Source organism: Copadichromis virginalis, linkage group LG13, assembly GCF_057382275.1.
Source record: "Copadichromis virginalis isolate Kocher_CV1m ecotype Utaka linkage group LG13, C_Virginalis_male_GT1.1, whole genome shotgun sequence".
Lineage (NCBI taxonomy): Eukaryota > Metazoa > Chordata > Actinopteri > Cichliformes > Cichlidae > Copadichromis > Copadichromis virginalis.
In genome coordinates this window covers 3,839,666-3,865,884 of record NC_140630.1, presented here as the reverse complement: position 1 = coordinate 3,865,884, position 26,219 = coordinate 3,839,666, and the positions used below count along the sequence as shown (strand labels likewise).

Here is a 26,219-nt window from a genome sequence, read left to right as displayed (position 1 = left end):
TCATGCTTGTGTCACTCAAGGTCCGGATTCTGACGCTGGCATCCTGCCCAGGTCTCTCGATGTCATCTTCAGCAGCATCAATGAAAAGGTTTTCCCTGGAATGAGCATCAAGCCGCATCGCTGCCGAGAGTTCACAAGGCTCACTGTGGAGCAGCAGACGGAGGAAGCATTGTTCAAGCGAAGCCTCCTCAGACAGCTAAAAGAGGTAAAGTGTGTGTGTGTGTGTGTGTGTGTGTGTGTGTGTGTGTGAGCAGACACACACACTGTGTTTTCATATCTTTGTGGGGACACCTAAGTAACATAATACTTTCCCTAACCTTAACCATCAAAAATGAACTAAACCTAACCACAACCTAACTGTGACCCTGACACCAAAACCACATTTTGAGTCCTTCACATGCGGCATGTTCGAGCGGCACAAAGTTCTGCTGTGTGTGTGTGTGTGTGACTGCAGTCATAAACATGTTGTAGGAAGTATTTCCTGACAGTGAAGAAAGACTCTGCTGTGGGAACACCCGACACCCACCCTGTGGGGCCAATCAGTGATAGTCTGTTCTGGAAGGTTTTGAACGTTGTTCTGTTGTGTTTTAAAGAATTGAAGCTGTGTTTTACCTTTGTTTGTTTGTTTTTGTTTTTTTGGAGCTTGTCGGCAATATTTTCATACACATATTTGCAGTCAAATATAGAAATGTATCAGCTACGCCTCACACAGCACATGATCATCAGAGGACCATTAAAAACCTTCTATAGAGCAGTGTCTGCTGCACAGTTTCATCACATTAGGGGGAAGTGAGGCCAGAATAACAAACAAACAAGGGACATTTTAAACAGTAGGATGTGAGGAAGAGCCAGGTGCTAGCAGAACCATTCACCATGCACACCAATGAGCCCTGCAGACGGACACTCAAAGATCCTCGTGAGCAGAGAGGGAGAAAACAAACAGGTGCACAAGAACGCAGGATTGCAATTAGACTCAAATATCAGCAGGGCTCTAACAGGGTGTTAATATACGGCTCAAAGAAAGCATTGCACAGCACTGCAAGATTGAATATTTGCTCTGAACCCACAAAGTGGTTTTCAGAATTGCAGGAGTGGTTTTATTTTACTGTTGCATCCTGTAAACCATTTTAAAGCTTGTGATGAGTCTTTGGTGAATCTCAATCATGTGGTGAACTCTTCTCTAAAGGTTTTTGTCTGCTCTTGCTTATCAGCCACACATGGTTTTATGTATTTATAATATTTTATTATTTTTGCTTTAGAGTGCAAAGAGCAACATCAGTCTGAACTCGACCAACAGGACTGTCATTGAAGGCAAGTTTTACATTTTAATGTTGCGCATGCAACACTGAACATGTCTGTGCTGTTAATATTAATGTTGTAGTTATGACAAACATTACAGATCAAGCTCCAAGACACGAATGTATTTTACAAAAGCAGTGGTGATGGTACAGTGTGTGTGTAAATGTGTGTGTCTGCTGCAGGCACCTCCATGCTGTGGACCAATGCAGAGGATGAAATCTCACTGGAGGTGGAAGCTAACACCAAGTTCTCTGTTTGGGTTTCTTTCTGTGAAATTTACAACGAGAACATTCACGACCTCCTGGAAGTGGCGCCTGGTGGGGCCCTGAGGAGGACCGCACTGCGCCTCTCGCAGGATGTCAAGGGAAACGCGTTCGTCAAAGGTCAAATCTCAAATTATAAGTAAAAGCAGAACTAAATGTCAGCTTTATCGTAAGTTTTCTTATGAGAATGTAGGAGAGCCTTCTCAGTGACTCGTACGCTGTGTTTGTGTATTTCCATCTAGATCTGCGCTGGGTTCAGGTCAACAGTGCCGAAGAGGCGTACATGGTGATGAAGTTGGGAAAGAAGAACCAGAGCTTCTCCTCCACTCGACTCAATCACCTGTCCAGCAGGAGGTGAGGACGACAGGCTGCAGCATTTAGACCCAGGCTGAGGCTGCGTCCACATGTACACGGGTGTTTTTTATAAACAGTGGATGTCAACAAATCCCGTCACACGTGCAGTTTTGGAAATATATCTCCATCTGCTTGTACACGAAGTCAAAGACTGTCAAGAACACGCCAAAGCAGCAGGTGACCAAATAATCCTGACTGTGTAGAAATGTTGGCCAATCAGAAGTGTAGAAGCCTGGGAGGGGAAGCATAAACAAAGATGGCGCATAGAAGCAGTCTGTCTAAATACAGGCACAGTGACTGTGTGTGAAAACAGCATCATTGTAGAAATTCGTCTCATGTAAACAATAACATGGCGCACAGCTTTGACGTCGGGTGAATAAATCTGTTTTCTACACGTAAACGCAAAAACTACGTTTTAAAAAATCTCAGTTTTCAGTGATTTTAAACGGCGTTTATATGTGGACGAAAGGCCCAAACGCATGGAAAAAGCTGCGTTTTCAAAAACACCCGAGGACGTGTGAAATGAACTGTGGTTCGTTTGTGTGAACGCAGTGATCCCACTCAGGTGTGGACCAACCGCACTGAGACTCTTTGGAGTAGGTGCTCTAAGAATGTGAATGAATGTGTTATGGAGAAAGTCCTGGCAGCCCAGTGCTCAGACTTTGGGTTTAGGTGTGGACGAGGAAACGTCAAAGGTGTGCGTCGTTTTTGATGCCACGCTTTACGCCACATTATTGTTTAAATGACATAAATTTCTACAGTGGCAGAGACAAAATACTGATGCTGTTGATCTGACCATCTGCAGTTTTCCACGCTTACATGTCCCTCCATTGAGAAAAGCAGAGGTGTCAGATTCTACGTTCAACACAGACACACTCACGACCCAAATCCCAACATCGGTTTTGAATAAATTAATTTTTTTAAAATTAAATTTATGTGTTTTATTCATTTCTAAGATGTGAGTCTACACCAACCAAAATACTGTCTTTAGTTATTAACATTTGAAATGATGAAGGCACTTGAAAAGTAACAAAGTTATCTGCCTGTTCAGAAAAAGGTTTTGTGAGGGTACAAAACCCTGTTTACTGTTTCCCTCCCAGGCTTCTAGGCTTCTGATTGGCCAGCATTTCGTTTTTAGCGTTTACATGTGGACGGAGATTTTTTTTTTTTTTCTTTTTTCAGAACTGCACGTGTGGACAGGTTTTTTTTTTTTTTTTTTTTTTTAAAGGAAAAATCTTGTTTTCAAAAATACCCGTGCACGTGTGGATGTAGCCTAAAGGTTTCATCAGTGGTGAATAGTTGAGTCATTTAAGGAGGCAGCACTAATACTTTAGTCTGTCTGACATCATTTCAGCCCTTTGACCAACAAGGTTTTTCAAAAGTGACAGAACTGAATGCAAAGTTAAAATGAGGAATGATCAGTTTTGTCCAGTGAACTTGTGTTTGTACAGTGTTTTCCTGCATGCAACATGCAATGAACGTTTCTCGGTGTCATACGTGTTTGCAGCAGTGAATTTCCACAGTTTAAGACTCTGCACACTGAACTCCACGTTTGTTTTACTTCAGACTTTTAAACAGCACGAGATTGATCAGGTTCTGACATCATTAAACATGACAAAGTCAGTCATAGTGGTCAGTATCAGGCAATATATACTAGTGAGAAAGAGAAGAGCTTTTACAGACCTCACTATTATGTATTTAATATGAAGCAACGCCTGCTCTGGGCCGTCACCCCATGAACTGCACGAGAGGGCGGATCTGTTACCGAGAAATTGTTCTGCTTTTTTTCTTTTTTCATTGAAATGTGTGCTGTGATTCTTCTTCGTGCAGCCACAGCATTTTCTCCATTCGAATTTTGAGGATTGAGGACGTCGGGACACCGAGGGTTCAAACTGTCAGCGAGTGAGTAAAACCAGTGTTTGAGCACATAAACGAGTGTTTGATGTGTTCTCAGATAGTTAAAAATAACTGTGTGAGGTGGGATTTAAGCTTCTTCGTCAAATCTATATCATATGTATGTTGTAACAACAAATCCTTCTGGGAAGGGTAAGCCGTAAGCTGATATGCACTTTCCTAAAAATGTAACTGCGTGTCAGTACTGTCATTTCCTCCAATGCATTTGTGGTTACTACATATGAAACTGTTTTTTTGCAAAAGGCTGGCATAGAAAGAATCAACTGGAAGACAGAAACCCAGCAGAAATTCCAAAGCAACACAAGCCCACTGTGCACACGTGTAAATGCTGCTGTGGCTGCTAGCATAGACTACCTTATTGGCTTTATCTAGATTCAGCACAAAGTATGCTCTGTGTTGTTTGTGTCTTCAGGTTGTGTCTGTGTGACCTGGCTGGCTCTGAGCGTTGTGCGAAGACTCACAACAAAGGAGAGCGTCTGAAAGAAGCAGGAAACATCAACACGTCGCTGCTCATTCTGGGAAAATGCATCAATGCTCTGAGACACAATCAGCAGGCCAAGTGAGAGTTTTATCCATCCTTCGTTCCCTCTCTGTCTTTGGTTGATATTGAGTTTTATTTATATCATAAATCACAACACTTATCACCACACTTTGTCACGGGCTAAATATCCCTACAATATTAGAGGGGAAACCCCAACAATCATCCGAGGGAGCACTTGGTAACAGTGGGAAAGAAACGCTCCCTCTGAACAGGAAGAAAGCTCGATCAGAACTTTGCTCAGAGAGGAGCAGCTGCTGCTGAGGGTGAAGGGAGGAGCAGAGAGCAGAGTAAACTAATGTTTAAATGCAGATGGTGCATGAACGCTGTACGTAAAAGGTGGACTTTTGTTTTTATCTCAGGAAAGTGAAGCCAGGACACTGGCTGCTTTGGACCTGCATTTTTTTCAAAGTGTGACAAACAAAAGCATCAGATGCCTTTAAAGATCTTTTTCAAATGTTGCAGGATTAATGATCCAGTCTGCTGTACGGTTAAAAATGACAGAATTACTGCAGACATCCGCAACTCGTCTCGTTTTAGCCTGATTTTAAATCTTCTTGCAGTCTGGTTTAATGCTTACTATAGCTTCTCTGGAGAATGCTGGAGGCCACTGCTTAAAGGAGTGTGAACAATGCATTGGTAGTGGACACAAACACAAGTGCTAATGCTGATGCATGTGTTATAAAAATGCATTACTGTTTCACAGTGAAGCTGCTCTGTACTCTTTGCCCGTTCCCTCCAGGCTGCTGCAGCACGTTCCCTTCAGAGAAAGCAAGCTGACCCACTACCTGCAGAGCTTCTTCTGTGGTCGGGGTAAAGCCTGCATGATCATCAACATCAACCAGTGCGCCTCCATGTACGACGAGACGCTCAACGTCCTCAAGTTCTCTGCTGTGGCGCAGAAGGTTCATACATGTTTCATTGTGTTTGTTCGTGGGCTCCGGGCTGCATTAAGTCTGCAAGTCATCCCTCTGTTTGGAAACTGTGCCAACACACACCCACCCACCCACCCAGAAGTGGAAAAGTACAGTCCACAGGCTGAACGGTTAAAAATCTTCCACGTGGCAATCTGTGACAATCTGTGCAGCAAGAGAACCATGCAGTCGTTGTATTCCTCTGTGTGTCACTGTAACCTATTCATATTACATTCATATCTAACCTACCATGTCAGATTATGGCACTTGGTAAAATTCCCAAATGTTCTCACATGTATTAAACATCATATATTTAGTTTACCTTTTTCGTCTTGTGTGTTTTCAGGTTGTAGTTCTGTCCTCCAAACCCGTTCCCTTCATGCCACAGAGGTCTGTCGGTGAGGTGTCCTTCATCATGAACAGCACGGAGAGTAAAGCTCTCCGGAGCAGCAGGACGAGCTCCCTGATGGGCTTTGAAAGCAGTCTGGAGGACGTACAGGTAGGACGAAGAGATCACTTCCTCACCGCGGTTTACAAAGTATTTCATGTCGTTTACATCTTTAATTGGCTTGACTTATTGTCACATAAATCTCCATTAAATGTTTTTATCCAGGAGGATGAGGATGATGAGTGTGAGGAAGAGGAGAGCATGATGATGGACACCACGGATCAGGCCGAAGCCGGTGAAGATAAAATTCTCGTCTGTAAGAAGACGCATCAGGTGAGCACATTTTTATTTCATCAATGATCTGGAAGCATTCGCTGCCCTCAAGGTGTAGCTGTGCTGTGTGGGTGGAGCCAAACTGGTGGCAGAGAGTATCACCTTCCCTCACTGTGGAAAAACCCGGGGGGGGTGTCAAACGTCAAGCCCTGGGGCTAAAGTAGACCACTGAGCTCTGCATAGTTCGAATCACTGTGAGACTGTAGAGTCAGATGTTAGTGGTGTTATAGCAAAGTGGAAGCGACACAGAGCAGAGTCAGCAGTTGCTGAGCTACGTGATTCAATTCCATTTTATTTACACAGCGCCACATCACAGCAACAGTCGCCTCAAGGTGCTTTATACTGTAAGCTAGACCCTACAATAACACATGCAGAGAAAAACCCCCCTATGAGCAGCACTTTGGCGACAGTGGGAAGGAAAAACTCCCTTTTAACAGGAAGAAACCTCCAGCAGAACCAGGCTCAGGGAGGGGCGGGGCTATCTGCTGTGATTGGTTGGGGTGAAAGAAGGAAGACAGGATAAAGACATGCTGTGGAAGTGCGCATCTAGTGCTCAGATGTTGCCACCTTTTCTGCAGTCAGTGACTACAGCCCTCCAAACTTTACGTGGCCTTCAGATTAGCTCAATGCAGGTGCAATGCAGTGCTGTGAAGCACGCCGCCACTGGACAAATCGCCATTCTCCATCTAACAGTCCAGTGGACGAGTCTGTGTTGGTGGTTGCCAGGAGAACAGTACTTGACTACATCGTGCCAAGTGGAAAGTTTGGTGGAGAGGGGATTGCAGTGTGGGGGTGGAAAGAACTCTTAATGCTTCAGCATACACAGACATTCTGGACATTTTCATGCTCCCAACTTTGTGGGAACAGTTTGGGGATGGCTCCTTCCTCTTCCAAAATGACTGCACCGGTGCTCAAAGCCAGAAAAGACATGGATGAGTGAGTTTTGCTGTGAAAGAACTTGACTGACCTGAGCAGAGTCCTGACCCCAACCCAACAGAACACCTTTGGGATGAGTTAGATCGGAGACTGCGAGCCAGGCCTTCTCGTCCAACATCAGTGTCTGACCTCACAAATGTGCTCCTGGGAGAATGCTCAAAACTTCCCATTAAAACTCCTAAACCTTGTGGAAAGGCTTCCCAGAAGAGCTGGAACTCTCATAGTGGCAAAGAGTGAGCCGACATCAAATTAAACGGTGTGGATTAAGAATGGGATGCGTCCCATATGTGTGTGAATGCATTTGATACAGTTTATGTTCACACCCCCTACCTGAGTCCACAGCAGGGATGGACACCAGCCTTTTTTTTTTCTCAGGGCCACAGTGATTTGGATGAAACATGTGAACGGGTGCTGAACAGTTGTATGAAGATTTTACACCCATAGCTTTGTAGACATAACCGATAAGAAAAGGTCCTGGAATTACCTGGTAGAAGATACCAACTTGTTTCTGTCAGTATGGATAACTGAGACATAAAACTTGATTTTTACCATCAGAGAAAAGAACAGCAGTGCAGCGCTCTGTTTAAACAGTTACTGTGCAGTGCAGATTTATCGGCCTGTTCTGCTCCTCATGTGGTGACTGAGCTGCAGGTGTTTTTCTAAAATGGAAAGGTAACATCAGAGTCTGTGGTGACACAGGTGTGTGTGTGTGTGTGTGTGTATGTGTGTGTGTGTGTGTGTGTGTGTGTGTGTGTGTGTGTGTGGTGCTGTGTGAAATTGTGAGAAACATGTGGGTAACAGAATGTTTGAACATTCATAGGATGCTTTGTGTGTTGAAAGATGTGGAAGTGTGAGTCAGTGTGAGTGCATGTGTGCGACTGTTCCATGGCAGTTTGGGGTACATGCTGTATGAGAAACGTGCTGACTTCAGTAGCTTTGCTCGTACTTGCTCTCGAACGTGACTCTGCAGCCTCAAATTAATTTGTCTATCACGTGCAGAAGGACACGGAACATTTTTGATATGAACGCTCTGCAAAAATGTTGCTTCATAATTTGACAAAGTTCTCATTTTTAATTTAACTGTGAAACTTGGGCAGTCTGTACCTAAACCTCATCAGACTCCTTTAAATGGTTTGTTGCAGAGGTCTAAAGGCAGAAAGCTCTGATCGCAGCTGTAGCCTTCTTCTGTCTGAGAGGGGCAGCCAATGAACGGAAGCCCAGTATGAGAGAAATAAGGGTTTTTTGAACAGTGACTGGTTTATCCTATTACACCTCATGTGCATGTCTGCAGTGGACGACTGAATATAATTATGCCCTTCAGTCAAATGCAATAAGAAGTCATCAGCATGTGTCCACAGAGGATTATCAAACTGTGTGAAAAGGTTTTGTCTAAAGAAGTAAAAAAGTACAAAAGCTCATGTTATGTTTTGCTGTTTTGTCCCTCAGAGGCAGGCGGTGCTGTTAAACCACCTGCAGGTGCAGCTGAAGAAAGCCAGAGCTGAAAGTCTGCTGATGGAGTCCCGAGTCCGAGAGGACATCGGCAGAGAGTTCTCGGAGCTTTTCTCCGAGATGCAGAACGATTACAAGTGAGACCCTTGTAGAGCTGTCCTAACAATGATCCAGGGGGGGATTTTATTTTGACATCTGAACTCAAAGTCACGCGAATGTGTTTGTGTTCGGCTCAGTGAGCGTCTGGCCAGGGAGAGAGAAATCCTGGAGGAGCGAGCTGAAAGGAGGCTGGAGATTTTCAAGAATCTCATCAACAAAATGGCTGCTGGACCCAGTGGAGAGGCAGAAGCTGTGGTAACACAAACCTTCATTTACGTTCTTCAAAGTCCTTCAGTTATTGTTGTCTTTACCAGTTTGTTCTGTGCCTGCTGATTCACTTTTGATTTAAACATAAATGAGATAAAAAGAAATCGCAGACTACAGGTGGGTAATCCTCTCCGACGTCACATCGTCCTCATGTGAAACAACAATAACAGATACATCGCTGCTGGATAAGATAAGATGACCTTTATTAGTCCCACAAGTGGGAAATTTGTTTTGTTACAGCAAAAGTACAAAGTTATGTAGCAGAAATTAGAAAATACTGAAATGCAATGCAATAAAATAAAATACTATATACAATAGAATAGAATAGAAATACAACTGCTATATACAACTGAGTAAGAAAATACAAAAGTACAACTTCGTCAGAAGAAGGATTGTACAAGAATTGCACATATAGCAGTCTTATTGCACATGTGTGGGTTTGATCAGTTGCAAAAGTCTTTGTTGTGGAGTCTGACAGCAGTGGGGAGGAAAGACCTGCGAAATCTGTCAGCTAAATACCTGAAATAATGCTACACAGTGCCATCTTTGTTTGCTTCCTGCCTGCAGCTGTTTGTTCAGTCTGTTTTCATCACCACGTGTACAGCTCAGTATTGTAATGAAAAACATGCACGCCCTGACGGGGTCGCTCAAAGCCCAAATTCATCACGTTTCAAGCACATTTGTGATGATCATATTTAGAATAAAAGATGAACATAAGGCAAATATAAGCACTGAAGTAGCCTCAGTGGTGGTCTGTTGTAAATGAGTGAAAATCTAACACAACTCGATAGTTTTTGTTTGTTTGTTTTTTCCTCGAGTGTTGAAAACGAGTTTGTGGTTTCCAGCTGCAGGGGGCGGCTTTCTTTCATGTTTTGATAAATGTTGTGCTCAGAGGTCCGACCTCGAGTTTCTTTAAATCTAAATCGTCACAAATTTCTGTGCAGTCGCCTGAAGTGTTTGGAGGATTCTCCCTGTTGGAGTTTAAATCAAAAAGCTGTGGACCTCACCCTGTTACTGCAGGCATAACATGGATAAGGGATGCTATATGTTGTTAGAGGTATATGTATACATGTGCATGTGTGGGGTTATTACCTCTACATTAAATAGGATTTCCAGGATGCGCCCACTAAACTGTTTCTTTCTTCCTGCAGGACAAATTTCTGAACTCCTGCTCCTCTGAACTGGTGGGAGGAAAGAAATCCACTGATGCCGCTCAGAGAAGTGCAGATCCAGGCCGAGCAGGGCCTCGGGCAGGTGCTGAGCTGGAACCAAATGAAGGGCAGCAGGAAGCCCCGGAACCGCTGGCTCACAAGTGCAATGGTAAAAACAAGACGGCGAACACAAATCTATTAGTTTATTCGTCTAATTAAGCAGATGGTTTGCAGATAAACACCCAACAGCGTGAGCACATGGCCTGCAGAAATATTTTCTGTTGGATGAAGAATGCATTTGTAGCTCTGTTCAGCCGTAGCATAAAAATGTTCTCTGATAAATTTGTGTTTGCATATTTGAAATTAGTTTTGAGTGGCCAAAATGAAGTATTACTGGTGCCCTACTTTTGTTCCTTTTCTCTCTTACTTAAATGGTGTAGCCAGAGGAAATGAGAATGAGGAGAAGAGGACAGTCCTCTTCGAGCTCCAAGAAATGTCATCAGAGGTTTCCCGGCTGGAGAAACAAGTGGGAGACCTGCAGAGGACGGCAGAGCTGGCCCAAGAGAAGAGCTCACGTGAGAAAGAGCAGCTGCAGGTGGGGAGCACATGAACAGGAGGTGCTGTGTGGTCTCATCTGTTTCTTGTCTTCACAGCTGTAACCGTCCATGTACAGTTAAAAGTAGCTGTTCATCAGTATTTATTACCCAGCCTGGTTTGTCTTGGTGGCAGTACAGACACTATAAATTACACCTGTTTACTTTTGTCTGCATTACATGAATATCTCTTTTCACATTTCATTTCACGCCTGTTTATATGTTAAACTGGGAGTAATCCATCATTTCAATCACTCAGGGGGCTTTGACAGCTCTCCAGAAAGAGCTCCGAGCCAGAGAAGAGGCCCTTGCTGTGTTGGAGGGCCAGACTTTGGGAAAAGAGGAGGCACTAGCATCTTTAAAGGAGGAGAGGAAAAAAAGGGATGAGGCCGTTGCAGCAGTTGGAGATCTAAAGCAAAGTAACGAGAAGATACTGGAGTCCCTTGAAGAAGAGAGAAAAGGCAAAGAGAAAGCAATGGCAGCCCTGGAAACTGAGAGGAGAGCCAAGGAGGAGGCCATGGCAGCGCTCGCTGCTCTTCATGAAGAGAAGAGTAGCAGGGAGGAGGAGGAGAGGAAGGAGATAAGCAGGCTGGCAGAGCAGAGGAGGCACGAGGAGGCGGACGCACTCCGACAAGAACTGGGAGAGCTGACTGTGAAACTGGAAACTGCAGAACACCAGGTATGATTTTTACCCAGAAATGTGACCAAAAATGTTAAATCGATCACCCCGAATACGGTGACGGCCCTGGAAACAGTTTACAGCGCTCTCACGCATCAGTCGAGATGTAGTGATTTTAATGTTTTTCTATGTATCAAACTTGTGTATAAAAGTGTGGCGTCAGGAAGAAGATCCAACTCAAATATCTGTAGAGTTAAAGTTGTGGGAGCTTCCAGCTGTGGTGGGAATAAGAGGGCAGCCAAGAGTTTGATGCTTTTGTTTGTTTAAACTCCAGAAAATGCCCAAATTTTGTGTGTGTGTGTGTGTGTGTGTGTGTGTGTGTTTTCAGCTACATGTCGTTTATATCATGTGGAATTTTGTCTCTTGTGTTTGATTAAAACTCCCTGTGCTTACCATGAAACTGCCACAGGTGACCAGCAACGCAGAGAGAGCTGAAAAAGCCTTTGTCCAACTACAAGCTGCTCAAGCACAAGTGGATGAACAAGCCAAGGCGATTCAGGAGAAGTGTTCCCAGATCCAAACTCTGACACAGGAAGCTGACAGGCTAAAGCAGGAAGTGCACACCTCTGCAGTGTCACAAGGTGCGATTGAGAAACTGCAAGAGGAAGTGTCTCAGTTTCAGAAGAGCCTGGCTGAGGAAAGACAGAAAACTGAGGCCAAGCACAAAGAAGTGCTGGATCTGGAGCACGAGCTGGCTGAGGTCAAACAACAGCTGGCACACAAACAGCTGGTCCTGGACCAGCAGCTGGAGCTGTCGAGTCAGAAGGAGGCATCTTCAAAACAGGAAGTTGAAGAACTGCAAAATAAACTTAAGCAGCAGGGAGAGATGTCACAGGCACCACTGGATGATCTCCAAACTCAGCTCGAGTGCCAAAAACAGGATTCCAGAGAAGAAGCAGAGGAGCTGAGAGGAAAACTCGAGCAGCAGACGGCGGCCTCAGAAAGGCAGGTCGAGCAGCTCAAAGAGAGGCTGCGAGAACAAGAAGCATCATCGCTGCAGCAGCTGGAAGAGTTGAAACGCAGACTGAGTGAACAAAAATCCAATTCCAGCAAGCTCGTGGATGACCTCAGACAGAAGCTCAGCGAGCAGGAGCGAGCTGCAGAGCGCCTCAAGACAGAGGTGGAAGACGCCAGGATTCACTCAGAGGCTAAAGAGCTCAAGAGGATGAACTCTGACCTCCAGGCTGAGGCTGCGTCACTCAGGGAAAAAGTTTCCAATATGGAGAAACAAAAGGAGTCCTGCAAAACCGAAGCTCAGCCGTCGTCCTCAGAGACCGAGAGGATGCTGGAGGAAAAGGACAGTCAGATGGAGGAGAAGCTAGCAGAGCTGCAGAAAGAGCTGCTGGAAAAGGATGCACAGGTGACATCCCTGAAGAAGAGTTTGCAGGAGGCTCAGGAGCAGCGTGAGGAGGATGAGTGCCAAGCTGTTCAGGAGGCCCGGCGCAAGGAGGTCGAAAGGAGACGGGAGCTGCTGGCGGTGGCGCACGAGGCCATCGCTCAGAAGGAAGTCGAGCTGAAGAAGAGAGACGAGGACATCAGCAGGTAACTCGTCATTGTGTTTAGATCTGAGGCAAGTTGGAAAGTTGGGCCTGTAGCTGCTACATCATCGTTGTTAAGCCCAGTGAAACTGATCAAAGCCTTTTCATGTTACATTTAGCTCAGGATTACAGACGCGTCGGTTCCCGCTACAGCCGGAGTGTAAAATATCTCCGCTCTCAGCCCGGCTCTCTAAAATCCCGCCTCCGCCTCCCTCACGTATCTGCTCTTCCAAATCACTGTGAAACACATGCTTTCAATCATTCTGATGAGTTTTATCTACAAGAGTTGCTATTATGGGAAACTCATCAGCCCAGAGCTGAGCCTGCCTTTGTAATGACTGCATTAGTGCGCAGCTGCTCTCAGAGCCAGCGCAGAGCTCACAATGTTACTGATGGTAAATGAGAATTCTTGCTGTTTGAGTCTAATTATAACTTCTAAAGTAACAACAAAAAATCAGGAAAGATGAAGCCGGGTTCATACTGCAGGTCACAAACATTGTTCCTCTTCACCTGAACAAAACTATTAAATGTTTTTATTTACCTACATCTGTGATGATTTCATGACTGTATCAGGTGAACATCGAAGAATATTTATCTCTAATTAAAACCTTGACTCGATCAGGATGAAATTAATTGTTATAGACCGCCTGTATTGATAAAGGTGTTCGTTCATAAATTTCTGCCCCTCTCTTATAATCTGGGATTTAGAGATGGTTCCCTGGAACATAAAGGTGGTTGAGTTTCTAATTAACAATGAAAAATGACAGTAAAATGTTGTTCTTATATAAACGGTGTTAAAGGGAATACTAACTAATGAGAAATGTATCGCTGTAGAACAGACTGAATTCTCTCTGTAGGTGTGTCGCTCTCCCAAACTGCTGTTTATATCCTCTCAAGGAGAAAAGTAACAGAGAGTGGGAAGCACTGACTGTGTTGTTCATCATTTTTTTTAGCACTTATTAGGCTGCTTTGGTTTGTTCGTACCTTTGAGTCTGGTGGACGTTGTAAAAATCCAGCCATGAAAGAGTCTGAACATCGTGTCTTTCCCTCTCAGGCTAAAGGAAAACGCCAAGCAGGACTCAGAGAAGGTGAAGAGCCTCAGCGTGGACCTTCAGAGGAAGGAGGAGGACTCTTCAGACCTCAGAGAGAAGCTGGCTGACTACAAGAAGCAGATGCAGCAGGTCCAGAAGGAGGTGCACACATTATTGGATGTTTCAGTCTGTCGCTCACACTCCTCACTGCTGATGCAGTTTACTGCAGCACATCAGCTGCTTCCAGCAGAGTTCTTACAGTTTTTTCCTAATTTGGTTTATTTTATTTAGATTTTTAAATTGAGTTTAGTTTTGGTTGGTTTCCAGTGTGAGTTTGACTGTTTCAGTTCGGTTTTATTTACTTTAAAATGTTTAGTGTCAGTTTAGTTTTGCGTGAATATTAGAACTCCAGTGCAAAGATGGCTTTAGTGCCAGTGAGAGGTCAGGATTGCTGCTAATTCTTAAATAAAGTAGATCCAGTGATCTACATCAGTGACAGCAGGTCCTTAAAAGAACAAACTTGGCTTAAATGGGCTTAAATTATGTTTCGATGTGTCTTAAATGTTTTTAGCCGTGTCCTCACAAACATTTCAGACATGCACCACATTTGTGCCTGTACACATTTATCCTCACGGTGCTATCAGGAGTGAGCTGGACCCCGTTCATGCTCCAGTTAGGCTGGTACAGCCCTGAGCAGCAGAGCTCTGAATCACAGTTAACCTGCAGAGCTGCATGCTGGGAAAAAGTCGAACCTTTTACTTTCAGAAACCTTTAATGCTGATTTGTGTTTGTAAAAATAGTAATGACTGCTCTGTGGTCTAGTAAGATAGATTACTGTGACTGAGTAAAGTCAGCTTCAGATCCTTACTTTTTGTCCAGATTTCAGCCATGAGAGACGAGGAGAAGGTTCTGAAGCAGAAACTGTCCGACGCTGAGAAAGCAAAGAAGCAGCTTCAGTCTGACCTCGCCGGCAGAGACCGAACCATCCAGCAGCTCAAAGTGGTGAGGTCATCTGTTCCTCCACCAGACACTACTCACTGTGTGGGAGCAAGATCATCATGCTGCTGATAATAATATATTGTGTAATGTACATGTGATGATGATAACTAGTAAATGTGAGACCGTCGTTCTCTTTGTGGGGAGCGTCTCATGTTGTTGATGCCTTCTGCCTGCCTCTGTAGGAGCAGTCATCTCATGCAAAGTCTGACCAGACGCTGCAGCGCTACCAGCAGGCCTGTAAAGGTCAGAGTTTCTCTGTGCTTTATTCACTTATACATGTTGTTTTTTCCCCAAACACATTTATCTTAACGTTTAAGCCGTCCGTCCACTTTCTCCCACTTACCTTTATTGCAAAGGCAGCGCTAAGCTCCCCTTTCTCCGCCACCTACTCTTTCTTACTGAGTGAAGAAGGAAGAGTAAAAATCTGTCCTCACCAACTGTCTTTACCTGTGAAAGGTCCTTCAGTAAAGACGTTGGTGCTCTTCCCATGTTCATGTGTCCTGCTCTTAACTTCACACAATATGGACTCTTCAAATATCGCCAAACTGTTGAACAGGAAAAATGTTCACTCAAGCTTTCCCAGTAGTGTCTAACTGGTTTTTATGTTAGTAACCAGCAGAGGTTACTAACTTGTTCATCGTGGTGGATGTGAACCTGAACTTTTGCTGCGTGTGTTTTTGGTCGTTCGTAGAGCTGGAGGCCAAGGAGCGGGTGATGGAGGGCATGCGTTTGGCTCTGTCGGAGCAGGAGGATACTCAGGAGCAGATGGAGCAGGTCCTGGAGGAGAAACTTAACCTCATCCAGGAGCTCTCCAGTGGTAAGAAACAGGAGGTGAAAAGAAGGCAGGTTTTAGTAGTTAGAGGAAGTCGAAGGCTCTCGTACGGACACTGGCTCAGGTTCAGTCTTTTATAGTTCAAAGCAACAGTTGATCGACTTTGACCTTTGACATGCTCTACTTCTAGTTTTCATAGTTTTAATTATGCAGTAAATAGAGATGTTCTCTGCCCATTTTCTTTCTCTTTTTTTTTACGGTACTTCTTGCACTCTCATGTCTTACTAGTTATTGTAAAGCTATACTTAAAGTTGCATTTAACTTTACATATGCTGTGTCGTCAGTCTTCGTTCTGTGCTGTAAACCTTTTCAGAGGTGGAAAAATTGAAAGAGATGCTGCTGCAGCAGCAGGGAAGTGGAAACAACACACACCAGCAGCTCAGCAACAGCCAATCAGATGACTTAAAAAGGGCCAAACAGGAAGCAGCTGAAGCTCAGGACAGCGTGAAGGTACGGAAGCAGATTCATTATTAGCATTTGTGTTGATGTCCCAGAACAGAAATGTTACCAAACAGTGTGTCTGCAAGTGGACTTTGAGCCCAGGACTTAAGATTACATGTATATTATATTCTGTACGATCATGTGTTCAGTCTTTTCAGTCCTGATTACAGTTCACGTGTCTTTGGCTGGTCTGATATGCGTGTTAAACAGCTGTGTGCGTCATCGTCAGGATGATGGGGATCATTTTGTTATGCTGAGGTCTGACTGCACCAGATCTTCATCTGCGATTGTTGAGCCTGATCTCAACAAACCGAGAAATAGTCTAAAAAACAATCAGCTTGTCTTCATGGACGTTAGTTACGATTTTGTGGCAGTCAGCACAATATCGCGTCACCTTGGCAACCAAATAAATCAAAAAAAGAAATAAAAGAAAAAAAAGAAGAAGAAACAGAAACTGTTGTTTTCAACCTAAACATTGATCTTTGTCTAAGTTTAACACCCAACTTCAACCTAATACTTTGTGTTCTGACTCTAACCAAGTACATTTTTGTTAAAAGAAAAAGTGTGACATATAAAACTCCGACCTGCTGCGTGGAGGAAGTGACTCGCTCGAAGAAGAATAAACCTTAATAATAGCCGGGGTCACATTGGTTCTTTTTAGGACTGAGGGAACTGCTGTAGGAGACCCGTGAGAGCGTCAGATTCCTCCACACATGCAGTCAGTGGGGTGAGGTTAGTTCAGGTGATTCTAAATGGCCCATAGATGTGACTGGTTGTGTGTGTCTCTCTGTGTTAGCACTGGGACAGCCCAGGGTGTACCCCCCCTCTCGCCCCATGTCAGCTGTGTGATATGTTTCATTCCCACGTGACCCTGATTGGATAAGTGGAAGAAAATAGACAAATTTATTAAATATGTTTTTTCTTTAGACAGAAGGTGTAATTCAGTCTGCCAACTACACACAAGGGTTCATGGTTGAGTTTGGAGGAATTCCTGTTAGCAGGCCTTTGATTTTGAGTCAGGTTTGCAATAACATAGTTCAGCACCTTTTTTTTTTTTTTTTTTTTTTTAAGTTAATTTGAATACATGTTTGCAATTTTACCTTTTACTATTTTTAGTTTTATTACGTACTATTTTTGTTCCGTAGATTTCTGCAGAGAAGCACCAGGCGGACCGCAGGAAATGGCTGGAGGAAAAAGTCTCCCTGATCGGCCAAGCTAAAGAGGCCGAGGACAAGAGGAACCAAGAAATGAGGAAGTTTGCCGAAGACAGAGAGCGCTGCACTCGGCTGCAGAGCGAGCTGGTAAGAGGAGGACGATGCTAAAAACTGTCTGACACCCACCATCGACCAATGAGGGTTTGAACCGAGTTAGATTGTGATGGCCATTCAACCACTTTCTTATTATCAAAGGACCCACCTTACAATAAATTCAGCACAGACATACGTATTAATTACAAACCTGATTAGTTAAAATGTGGCTTTTGCTTTCAGATATGAGCTTCACAAAGTTGCTTGTGATGCTTACAGCGGAGGATGATTTTTACTGATGGAGTTACTTTTGGAGCGCAGCTTTAATTGGCGAGAATGTTGGTCGGGCATATACAGTGGGGCAAAAAAGTATTTAGCCAGCCACCGATTGTGCAAGTTCCCCCACTTAAAATGATGACAGAGGTCAGTAATTTGCACCAGAGGTACACTTCAACTGTGAGAGACAGAATGTGAAAAAAAAATCCATGAATCCACATGGTAGGATTTGTAAAGAATTTATTCGTGAATCAGGGTGGAAAATAAGTATTTGGTCACCTCAAACAAGGAAAATCTCTGGCTCTCACAGACCTGTAACGTCTTCTGTAAGAAGCTTTTCTGTCCCCCACTCGTTACCTGTATGAATGGCACCTGTTTGAACTCATCATCTGTATAAAAGACACCTGTCCACAGCCTCAAACAGTCAGACTCCAAACTCCGCCATGGCCAAGACCAAAGAGCTTTCGAAGGACACCAGGAAAAGTATTGTAGACCTGCACCAGACTGGGAAGAGTGAATCTACAATAGGCAAGCAGCTTGGTGTGAAAAAATCAACTGTGGGAGCAATCATCAGAAAATGGAAGACATACAAGACCACTGATAATCTCCCTCGATCTGGGGCTCCACGCAAGATCTCATCCCGTGGGGTCAAAATGATCATGAGAACGGTGAGCAAAGATCCCAGAACCACACGGGGGGACCTGGTGAATGACCTGCAGAGAGCTGGGACCAAAGTAACAAAGGTCACCATCAGTAACACACTACAACGGCAGGGAATCAAATCCCGCAGTGCCAGACGTGTTCCGCTGCTGAAGCCAGTGCATGTCCAGGCCCGTCTGAAGTTTGCCAGAGAGCACATGGATGATACAGCAGAGGATTGGGAGAATGTCATGTGGTCAGATGAAACCAAAGTAGAACTTTTTGGTATAAACTCAACTCGTCTTGTTTGGAGGAAGAAGAATACTGAGTTGCATCCCAAGAACACCATACCTACTGTGAAGCATGGGGGTGGAAACATCATGCTATGGGGCTGTTTTTCTGCCAAGGGGACAGGACGACTGATCCGTGTTAAGGACAGAATGAATGGGGCCATGTATCGTGAGATTTTGAGCCAAAATCTCCTTCCATCAGTGAGAACTTTGAAGATGAAACGAGGCTGGGTCTTCCAACATGACAATGATCCAAAACACACCGCCCGGGCAACAAAGGAGTGGCTCCGTAAGAAGCATTTGAAAGTCCTGGAGTGGCCTAGCCAGTCTCCAGACCTCAACCCCATAGAAAATCTGTGGCGGGAGTTGAAAGTCCGTGTTGCTCGGCGACAGCCCCAAAACATCACTGCTCTCGAGAAGATCTGCATGGAGGAATGGGCCAAAATACCAGCTACTGTGTGTGCAAACCTGGTAAAGACCTATAGTAAACGTCTGACCTCTGTTATTGCCAACAAAGGTTATGTTACAAAGTATTGAGTTGTATTTTTGTTATTGACCAAATACTTATTTTCCACCCTGATTTACGAATAAATTCTTTACAAATCCTACCATGTGAATTCATGGATTTTTTTTTCACGTTCTGTCTCTCACAGTTGAAGTGTACCTCTGGTGCAAATTACTGACCTCTGTCATCATTTTAGGTGGGGGAACTTGCACAATCGGTGGCTGACTAAATACTTTTTTGCCCCACTGTATGATGCTGTTTCTCCTTTTCCGTCAGGAGTCCCAGCTGGCTGAAAAGGAGAAAACCATGGAGAATTGGAGGCAGGAGCGAGACACTCTGGTCGCAGCTTTGGAGGTCCAGCTAAAAAGGCTTCTTTCCAGCCAAGCAGAGAAAGACAAGCTCATCCAGCAGCTGCAGCAAAATAACACACAGCCGCCACAAGAGGTCAGTATAACATAACGAGGATCACAGGCCCCGGAGGCAGAGTCTTAAATCGGGCTCCTGTTATAAAAGAAAGATGGGAAAGGTTAAGCATGGTGGTTTAAGGCATGATCGTCTGTTTCTTGTGCAAGATACGGGGTGATATTTGCAATGTGTGTCTCAAACACCGTCAGGTAATGTCCTTCAGTATAAAGTATATTTAGTATATAATAAAATAAGCCTACAGCCCTGCTGTGTTTCACCTCAGTCTATTTACAGCCCATCAGTTTAAAACCTGCTGTGATGTGATGGATCACCGTTTAGTCAGAGGTGGACATTTGAACTTCCTGCCATGTTTTATTTCTTTATTTAAATCTTTAAACAGGATTTATTGAAGAGGACTGAATAATGCCTCGTAGAGCGAACAGGTTATCTGTTCCACGTTTTCTGCATCCCTTTTTTGTTTTTTTTAAACCTCACATACACCTTTGTGAATGTGGAACTATATCTGTTTTAGCTTTTAGGCTTTTTATCATAGTATCATCACTCAATGTGACCGGGCAGTCCACCTAAAGCATAAAAGAGTCAGTTGGGGGAGGGGTGTTATAATTATGCACAAACCGTATTGATTTAAAAAAAAAATTGGTGGAGATCTGCAGCCAGTTTGCTGCAGGCGTCTCTGTATCGGAAAAGCCACTAAGTGACGTAAAGGAAAGTCAATAAGTGTGAATGTGGGAAAAACAGCTACAGCATTGAAATATTGACACTGCAGTGCTGATTGCACACAGATATATGAAGTCACTACAGGGAATCACTGGACTTGTATTATGAGTGGATACAGTTTCAAATAAAATGGCGTCGAGCCCTCAGATAGCACATCCTCTGGTCCTCTCCATGCCTCTCTAAGGATGACTTTATGGGTTGAAACCCTACGCTGTAACGTACGCCGGGACCTGCTGTGCATTTCTGCAGATATTTAAGTATGCGTCTTTTTTTTTTTTTTTCCCCAAAAAAAAGAAAGAGGGGAAAAAAAGTATCTGTCAAATTTCTGCCGCCGGTTTTCAAATTTATTTCAAGAAAATGGATCAAAACAAAAAGAGAAGCTCATCCAATGCAGAAGGAGCTGCTACCAGCTGATGGTTAGTCACTAATGGACAGTCCACACTAGCGTTGTCTAGGTAACCGTCTAATACATAACCCTCCTCCCCCCCCGTCATATGTCAGCCAGCAGTATCTTTTGGTCTTATTTATAGTTTAATTTCAGATTGAATTCTACCGAAATCGCTGAATGTCATTGGCTTTCTATGATATCGCTGCTGGTCACTTCCTGCGTGGCCGCCCTTTAGCCCCTCCCACCAGCTACGTGAGTGCAGGAGGTGAGGAAGAAAGGAGAGATGAGTCGAAGCGAGTAAAATGTGACACCCTTGTGTCTGGATCTCTTCAGATATGATGTTTGATAGAACTGCAGCGCGAGTTGTTCTGCCTTAAGTTGTTGAACAGCCACTGCTGTTTTTTGACCTCAGGTGTGACAGGACAGAAAGTTTGATCATGTTTGTTAAAAACTTGTTCTTCCAGTGTTGTTTTCATGCTCCTGCTGTTTGCCATGACTTTTGTGCAGTGAAGGTAAAAATGCTTCAGGAGGTTTGCAGCTTACCTCCTGTGCACGCTTCAACATGGAGTACTGAGATGGATGTCTGAGTTGCAGACAACTTGTTGGAGATTTTAAAGGGGAATGTAATAAAATGTTAGTCATATTTTTACACAACTCAATTTTATCATTTGGTATCGTCTGCATCAAATATATCTTTAATAAATAAAATAAGAGTTTCCTTCGCTGTGTCCATGTTTTGATCAAGTGCAGAAACCTCAATAACCTAATACTGAAATGTTGGCATCAATTTGGTGATGGAATGAAAAGAGTTCCTGCCTGTTGCCTCGGTCGTTTAAAAACGTCTCCGCACAGCAGTGATAATGAACGACGGGGATCCGCCGCACCGGCCTGCTTTTGATTGTTAGCTCATTTATGTTGCCGGTTCCTCTGCCGTTTGTCCAAACGTAGTTCTTCATTTTCCCACTTTGATGGAAGTCAAAGCGGCGTAAACGCTTCCAGGTTTTAATGGAACCATAAATATAAAAAGTGTGTTTTATATCCATTTATTTTAGTCTCCAGAAAACAGTTATTCTTCTTTATCAGCTTGTTTCTGTTTGAATGGTTGCAAACTCGCCAGGAAATACTAAACCGTGCCCACTGATTTGATTATTTTCCACAACAATAACAAATAAAAGGAAACCAAAGAGAAAACACTTCACAGTCATTCGTAACAAGGAAAACACAAAGCCTTTATATCTGAGCGATGCACAGAAAATGAGTTTCAATTATATTTTTTATTTTTTTGTGCTGTTTATCTTTCTAGTCATACAGAACTTTAAATTGAAGCCACTGTATATGTTCCAGGATGATTCAAAGTCAGAGACCTCAGTTCCGATGTATTGGAAGCAATTTTGTTGGTTTCTTAAGAGCCCAACCTTTTCAGAGTGTTCCTTTTATTCTGTGGTGAGGGGAATGGATTCTACATCTGCAGGCAAACAGGGCTCCCCACCCGTCTCTCCCTGTGTATATGAGGTGTACCACTCTTAAGCTTTATGTAGTGCGAGCTATTGTGTTCAGTGCGACTTCCTTAGAAAGTATTAAACTTTCCACTTTGACCTTTCGAAGTTCTTCTTCTGGCATTGATTTAAAAAATGAAAAGCTCATCTCTGTTCGTCAACGTTGCATGCTGTTTTCCATAAAGTAATCCCTTCACGCCTCAGAGTGGCTCAGATCCAACTCGACACCTTTTGCTTCCTTCGGTCTCCTCCATCTATGAATATGCAAATTAGTCCCAGTTTCTATTTCCACCCACCGGCCTGCAGCTCAAACATACCTGCTCACCTTCGACTTCTGCTCAGATAGCATAAACTAGTCTAGGCTGGGCTAGTAGTTGTAGCGTTGGGGTAATTCAGGCGAAGACGTTCAAGCCAGAAACCAATTCTGATGGAGGGTGAATGGGTCGGCAGCAAGCTGATGAATCAGGAATGTGCCGGGAGGTGTGAGAGCGAACCGTATCGGTGTATCAATACAAAGGAAAATGAATTGATATGTGTTGAAAGTCTATATTGTCAGCCATCTCTGGCATGTTTCAAGGGTCTCTCAAAAGCATGAAATTGAAGGTGAGATGCAGAAAACATGCTCAGTGTCCATGAACTTCCTGTTTCAGGGCAGCGACGGTGGTCCCAGCGTGGCGACGCTGCAGGCTGCTCTGTCTGAAAAGGAGGCAGAGATCCTGAGGCTGACGGAGCAGCTCAAGGCCTCCACAGTGAAACAGGAGGACACAGTGACACAGGTCAGTGTTTTAAGCCTTACTCGAGTCAAACAAGAACTTTTCAAAATCAGATATCCACCCATGGTCGCATTTGAAAGGTGGCTTTAAAGATTTGTGGTTTTAATCCTCCACACTGGACGGCAGTGGTGCTTATCTTTGATTTATAGCCCCGTTCAGACGTGCACTCTTTTCATCGTAAGCCGACAACATCTGAACCTGTCGGCTTCATGTCTGGATGAACGTTCTGCTAACTTTTACTTAAAAGTTGTTCTGGTAAAACCTTTTATGCCCTTAATGACCACCAGGAGGAAACTCCTGTGGTTTCCAAAGCACTGCAGGTCCTGTAGAAGTCTATCAGGAAACAGCCCTTGGACGTGACCTCTGTAAAGCCTGAGACCATCCAAATCTGACTTTATCGGGCAGGGAGCAGAACGCATCCTGTGTCTGAGCAGGAACCGAGACGCTTAAAAATGTTCAAGCATGCTTCGACATCTTTGCGCCCTCAGATTACTCCTATGGTTTAAAAGTATGTTAGGAGCGCCTTTAGCTTAAAGCTCAATGTTTTTATGTAGCATCTGTCAAAACTGAGGAGTCTTTAAACAAAGGGCCGTATTTTTAGTTTTACATGGAAAAAGAGAGCAGATGTAAATGAGTGCATAGCTCTGTAGTTGTTTTATGTTTGAAGGTGAAGATGGCGGGCAGCAGGAACATTTTTTTTCTCTTATGTTCAAACAGATGTTCGTTTTCATTTCTCAGCGAGCAGGTCAGAGGATAACGGGACGAGAAAAGAGCTTCAGGCGTGCAGATTTGCTTTCGTTGGTTTGCTTAGCGCTTCAGCTTAAATGTAAGAAGTGTAAATATAATGAAAAAGGCAGAGGACGCCCGGATTAGACACATCTGATCTCCATCTATAAACAGAGGCAGAAGATGAGCAGAGAACACGGACAAACTGGGCTGTTTGTAACAAGGAAACGTCTGGTATAGTTTACCTGATATAATATAAAACAATCCCATCAAGAAAGTACAACAATACATACCAAATTGAAGTGCAGTGGTCAGTTATGTGCTAAAAATAACTCGTGATAGGTGAAATCTGCCAGCTTTATTTCTCAGACAGGCATGAACATTTTCACACTTTTCTCTCTTGCTTAAACACTCAAAGTTCAAACCCTCATAGAAAAATAAGTCCAGCATTGTAGAATGAAACCAAAGACCCGCGGCTGCCTGCAAAACGTCTCGTCGACATTGTTGTTTGTTGGGGAGAAAACCTACAAACACACAGTACAGCGCTTCAGTGCTAGAGATCGAAGACTTATGTAAATTAAATAAATTTGACAAGCTGAGCGCATTCTGTACTGTACAGGAGACACGGCACGAGATTGATCTACAGCCAATCAGGACGCAGAACACAATGAGACGTAAAAAAAGTGAACCGCATTAAAGCGAGGGACCACTGTACTCTTATTTTATTTCCCCTCATACACAGCATCTCATGGAAGTAGAAAAATTGTATCATCGGAGCAGCAAATGAAAAAATCCCACTAAAATTGGTGACAAATCGTTAAGTAAAACAAATAAAACGAATGAAACTGTGTACTTCTCTTTGGTCCACCCATTCCTGGGACGTGTGGGTGAAAATCCCCTGATGTCCCAGGATGAGTGAATGTTTCCTTTTAGTGTTAAACACCAGCTGTGAGTAACCACAAAGATGAGTGTGAATGACAGCACTGAAGGAAACAAACTAAGATCTAAACCCTGACCCGATATATGAATAAAATCATTTCAATGGTGTGTGTGTGTGTGTGTGTGTGTGTGTGTGTGTGTGTGTGTGTGTGTGTGTGTGTGTGTGTGTTGGAATGTGAACATATAGAAGTAAGATAGCAAAGCTGTACCTGTACAAAAATATGTAGTGTCCAACTTGTTTGTGACTTTTATCACTTTTTATGTCTTTTTTTTCTGCAATTTGTAGCTTTGGGACCAAAACAATCAAAAGACGTTAATAATAACATGAGATGTTTTCTCGTTCTGGCAGCAGCAGGCTGGAAACAAAGAGAGCTCTGCTGCTCTCATGGAGAAACCCAGGAGTGAAACCATCGTCAGGAAGTCTGGAAGGAAAGATACCAGAGCGTCTGTCAGCAGCCAGGTAAGCTGCTGAGATGACACGAGTGCAGGAACAACAGCTGTGTACTGAACCTCCTCCTCCTGTGGTCTGTAGATATCCCCTCACACACAGTCCTTATTAGAGTCACAAACCAGTGTGTGGGATACGTGACAGAGCCTTTGTGGTGCTAGAGCTGGGGAGTGGCGAGAGGCGATTTTTCTTTATGAACCGATAACGTACGCTCGAGTTGGCGCGTGTGCTTGAGCCACGGCTCTTTTGAGTGGCTGTGACCACAGTGGTGAGTTTCCGTGTGCTCAGTTACAGCTGCATTAGTCAGCCGACTTTATTCCCTCTACTTCACCTTTTTCTCCAGAGTAATAGTGACACACAATAGTAGCCACAGAGTTAACGTTATAGCCATAAATAACACATTACAGATAACATAAAACTAAGGCAGATTTGGCAATTTGAATTAAAACATAATGCAAAAACCAGACTGAGAGAGATAACAATACTGTGTATTAAATTAATGATACAGATCAAACAGAGGGAACGGGAAAAGGTCAGATACAGTCTGCAGCTGAGGTCATGTGACTGGAGTCATCAGAGCGTTCTTCCAGTGCAGTCCAGCAGCTCTGCGAATAATCCAAACACATTCAAAGACGATTGATCTGACACATTGATTCAAAGACGAGCCAGCAGTGAGTTCTGCCTGCAGCTCAGACCACCCCCCCCTTTGCCTTTTTGTTGAACCGTGCCTTTGGGCGACAGAATTTCTGTATCGATTAAGTTTAAACTTTGAAGTTTGAACTCACCACAGTTCTTCCTGTGGTGGCTGTACCCTCTGTGGCATCTTTGCTCTTTATGTGAGTTCATAATGTTCTTTATGGCTCTGGGTGCTTTGGTGCATGAGTTTTGGATCTAACAGACCCCTGACGGTGTTGTCCAATACATACTCTCAACTTAGTTTGCGGATATGCTCCCTCGAACCTGCGACGGATCTCCAGCAGGCGTCACTGTTTCCCCTCTCTCCAGCCTGCAGTAAACAGAAGAAAAACCAAAGAGGCTTCTGTTGGAGTCCTCATTATCAGGCACTCAGAGTACCAGCTCTCACACTTTAGACTGTAGGTGGTTGCACTAGAAGCCAATTGGTTTCTGCCAGTTCTGGACTTTATCCAAATTCAATTTCAAAGAGAAGACAGCTTGATGAGTTTTTAATCTGCTGTGTTTGGCCAAACACTAATTCCTGTCTGCAGCCTTTACAACACCTTAGATTTTACTACATCCAAAATGAATAAACCAAGAAATCCAAAGTATTTTGCGTAAACACTAACAGCACATATAAAATAATAATCTAAGAT

General features: G+C 43.8%; 1 protein-coding gene across 3 annotated transcripts in view; it reads left to right on the top strand.

The window, feature by feature from the left end:
• Positions 1 to 26,219, top strand: part of kif20ba (kinesin family member 20Ba) — a 76,978-nt gene that overhangs the window by 4,824 nt on the left and 45,935 nt on the right. The window contains exons 6-29 of one of the 3 annotated variants that reach the window (XM_085476970.1): positions 21 to 205; positions 1,260 to 1,311; positions 1,482 to 1,682; positions 1,805 to 1,916; positions 3,747 to 3,818; positions 4,243 to 4,389; positions 5,111 to 5,273; positions 5,629 to 5,781; positions 5,896 to 6,003; positions 8,386 to 8,525; positions 8,625 to 8,742; positions 9,906 to 10,074; positions 10,346 to 10,500; positions 10,758 to 11,177; positions 11,587 to 12,719; positions 13,770 to 13,896; positions 14,626 to 14,748; positions 14,928 to 14,988; positions 15,437 to 15,562; positions 15,891 to 16,027; positions 17,164 to 17,319; positions 19,252 to 19,419; positions 22,653 to 22,778; positions 24,790 to 24,900. In XM_085476970.1, the coding sequence (XP_085333096.1) occupies positions 21 to 205; positions 1,260 to 1,311; positions 1,482 to 1,682; positions 1,805 to 1,916; positions 3,747 to 3,818; positions 4,243 to 4,389; positions 5,111 to 5,273; positions 5,629 to 5,781; positions 5,896 to 6,003; positions 8,386 to 8,525; positions 8,625 to 8,742; positions 9,906 to 10,074; positions 10,346 to 10,500; positions 10,758 to 11,177; positions 11,587 to 12,719; positions 13,770 to 13,896; positions 14,626 to 14,748; positions 14,928 to 14,988; positions 15,437 to 15,562; positions 15,891 to 16,027; positions 17,164 to 17,319; positions 19,252 to 19,419; positions 22,653 to 22,778; positions 24,790 to 24,900 (4,463 nt within the window). Of the gene's footprint in view, positions 1 to 20; positions 206 to 1,259; positions 1,312 to 1,481; positions 1,683 to 1,804; positions 1,917 to 3,746; positions 3,819 to 4,242; positions 4,390 to 5,110; positions 5,274 to 5,628; positions 5,782 to 5,895; positions 6,004 to 8,385; positions 8,526 to 8,624; positions 8,743 to 9,905; positions 10,075 to 10,345; positions 10,501 to 10,757; positions 11,178 to 11,586; positions 12,720 to 13,769; positions 13,909 to 14,625; positions 14,749 to 14,927; positions 14,989 to 15,436; positions 15,563 to 15,890; positions 16,028 to 17,163; positions 17,320 to 19,251; positions 19,420 to 22,652; positions 22,779 to 24,789; positions 24,901 to 26,219 lie in introns of all 3 variants that reach the window. The other 2 variants (XM_085476969.1, XM_085476968.1) reach the window with 2 other exon arrangements.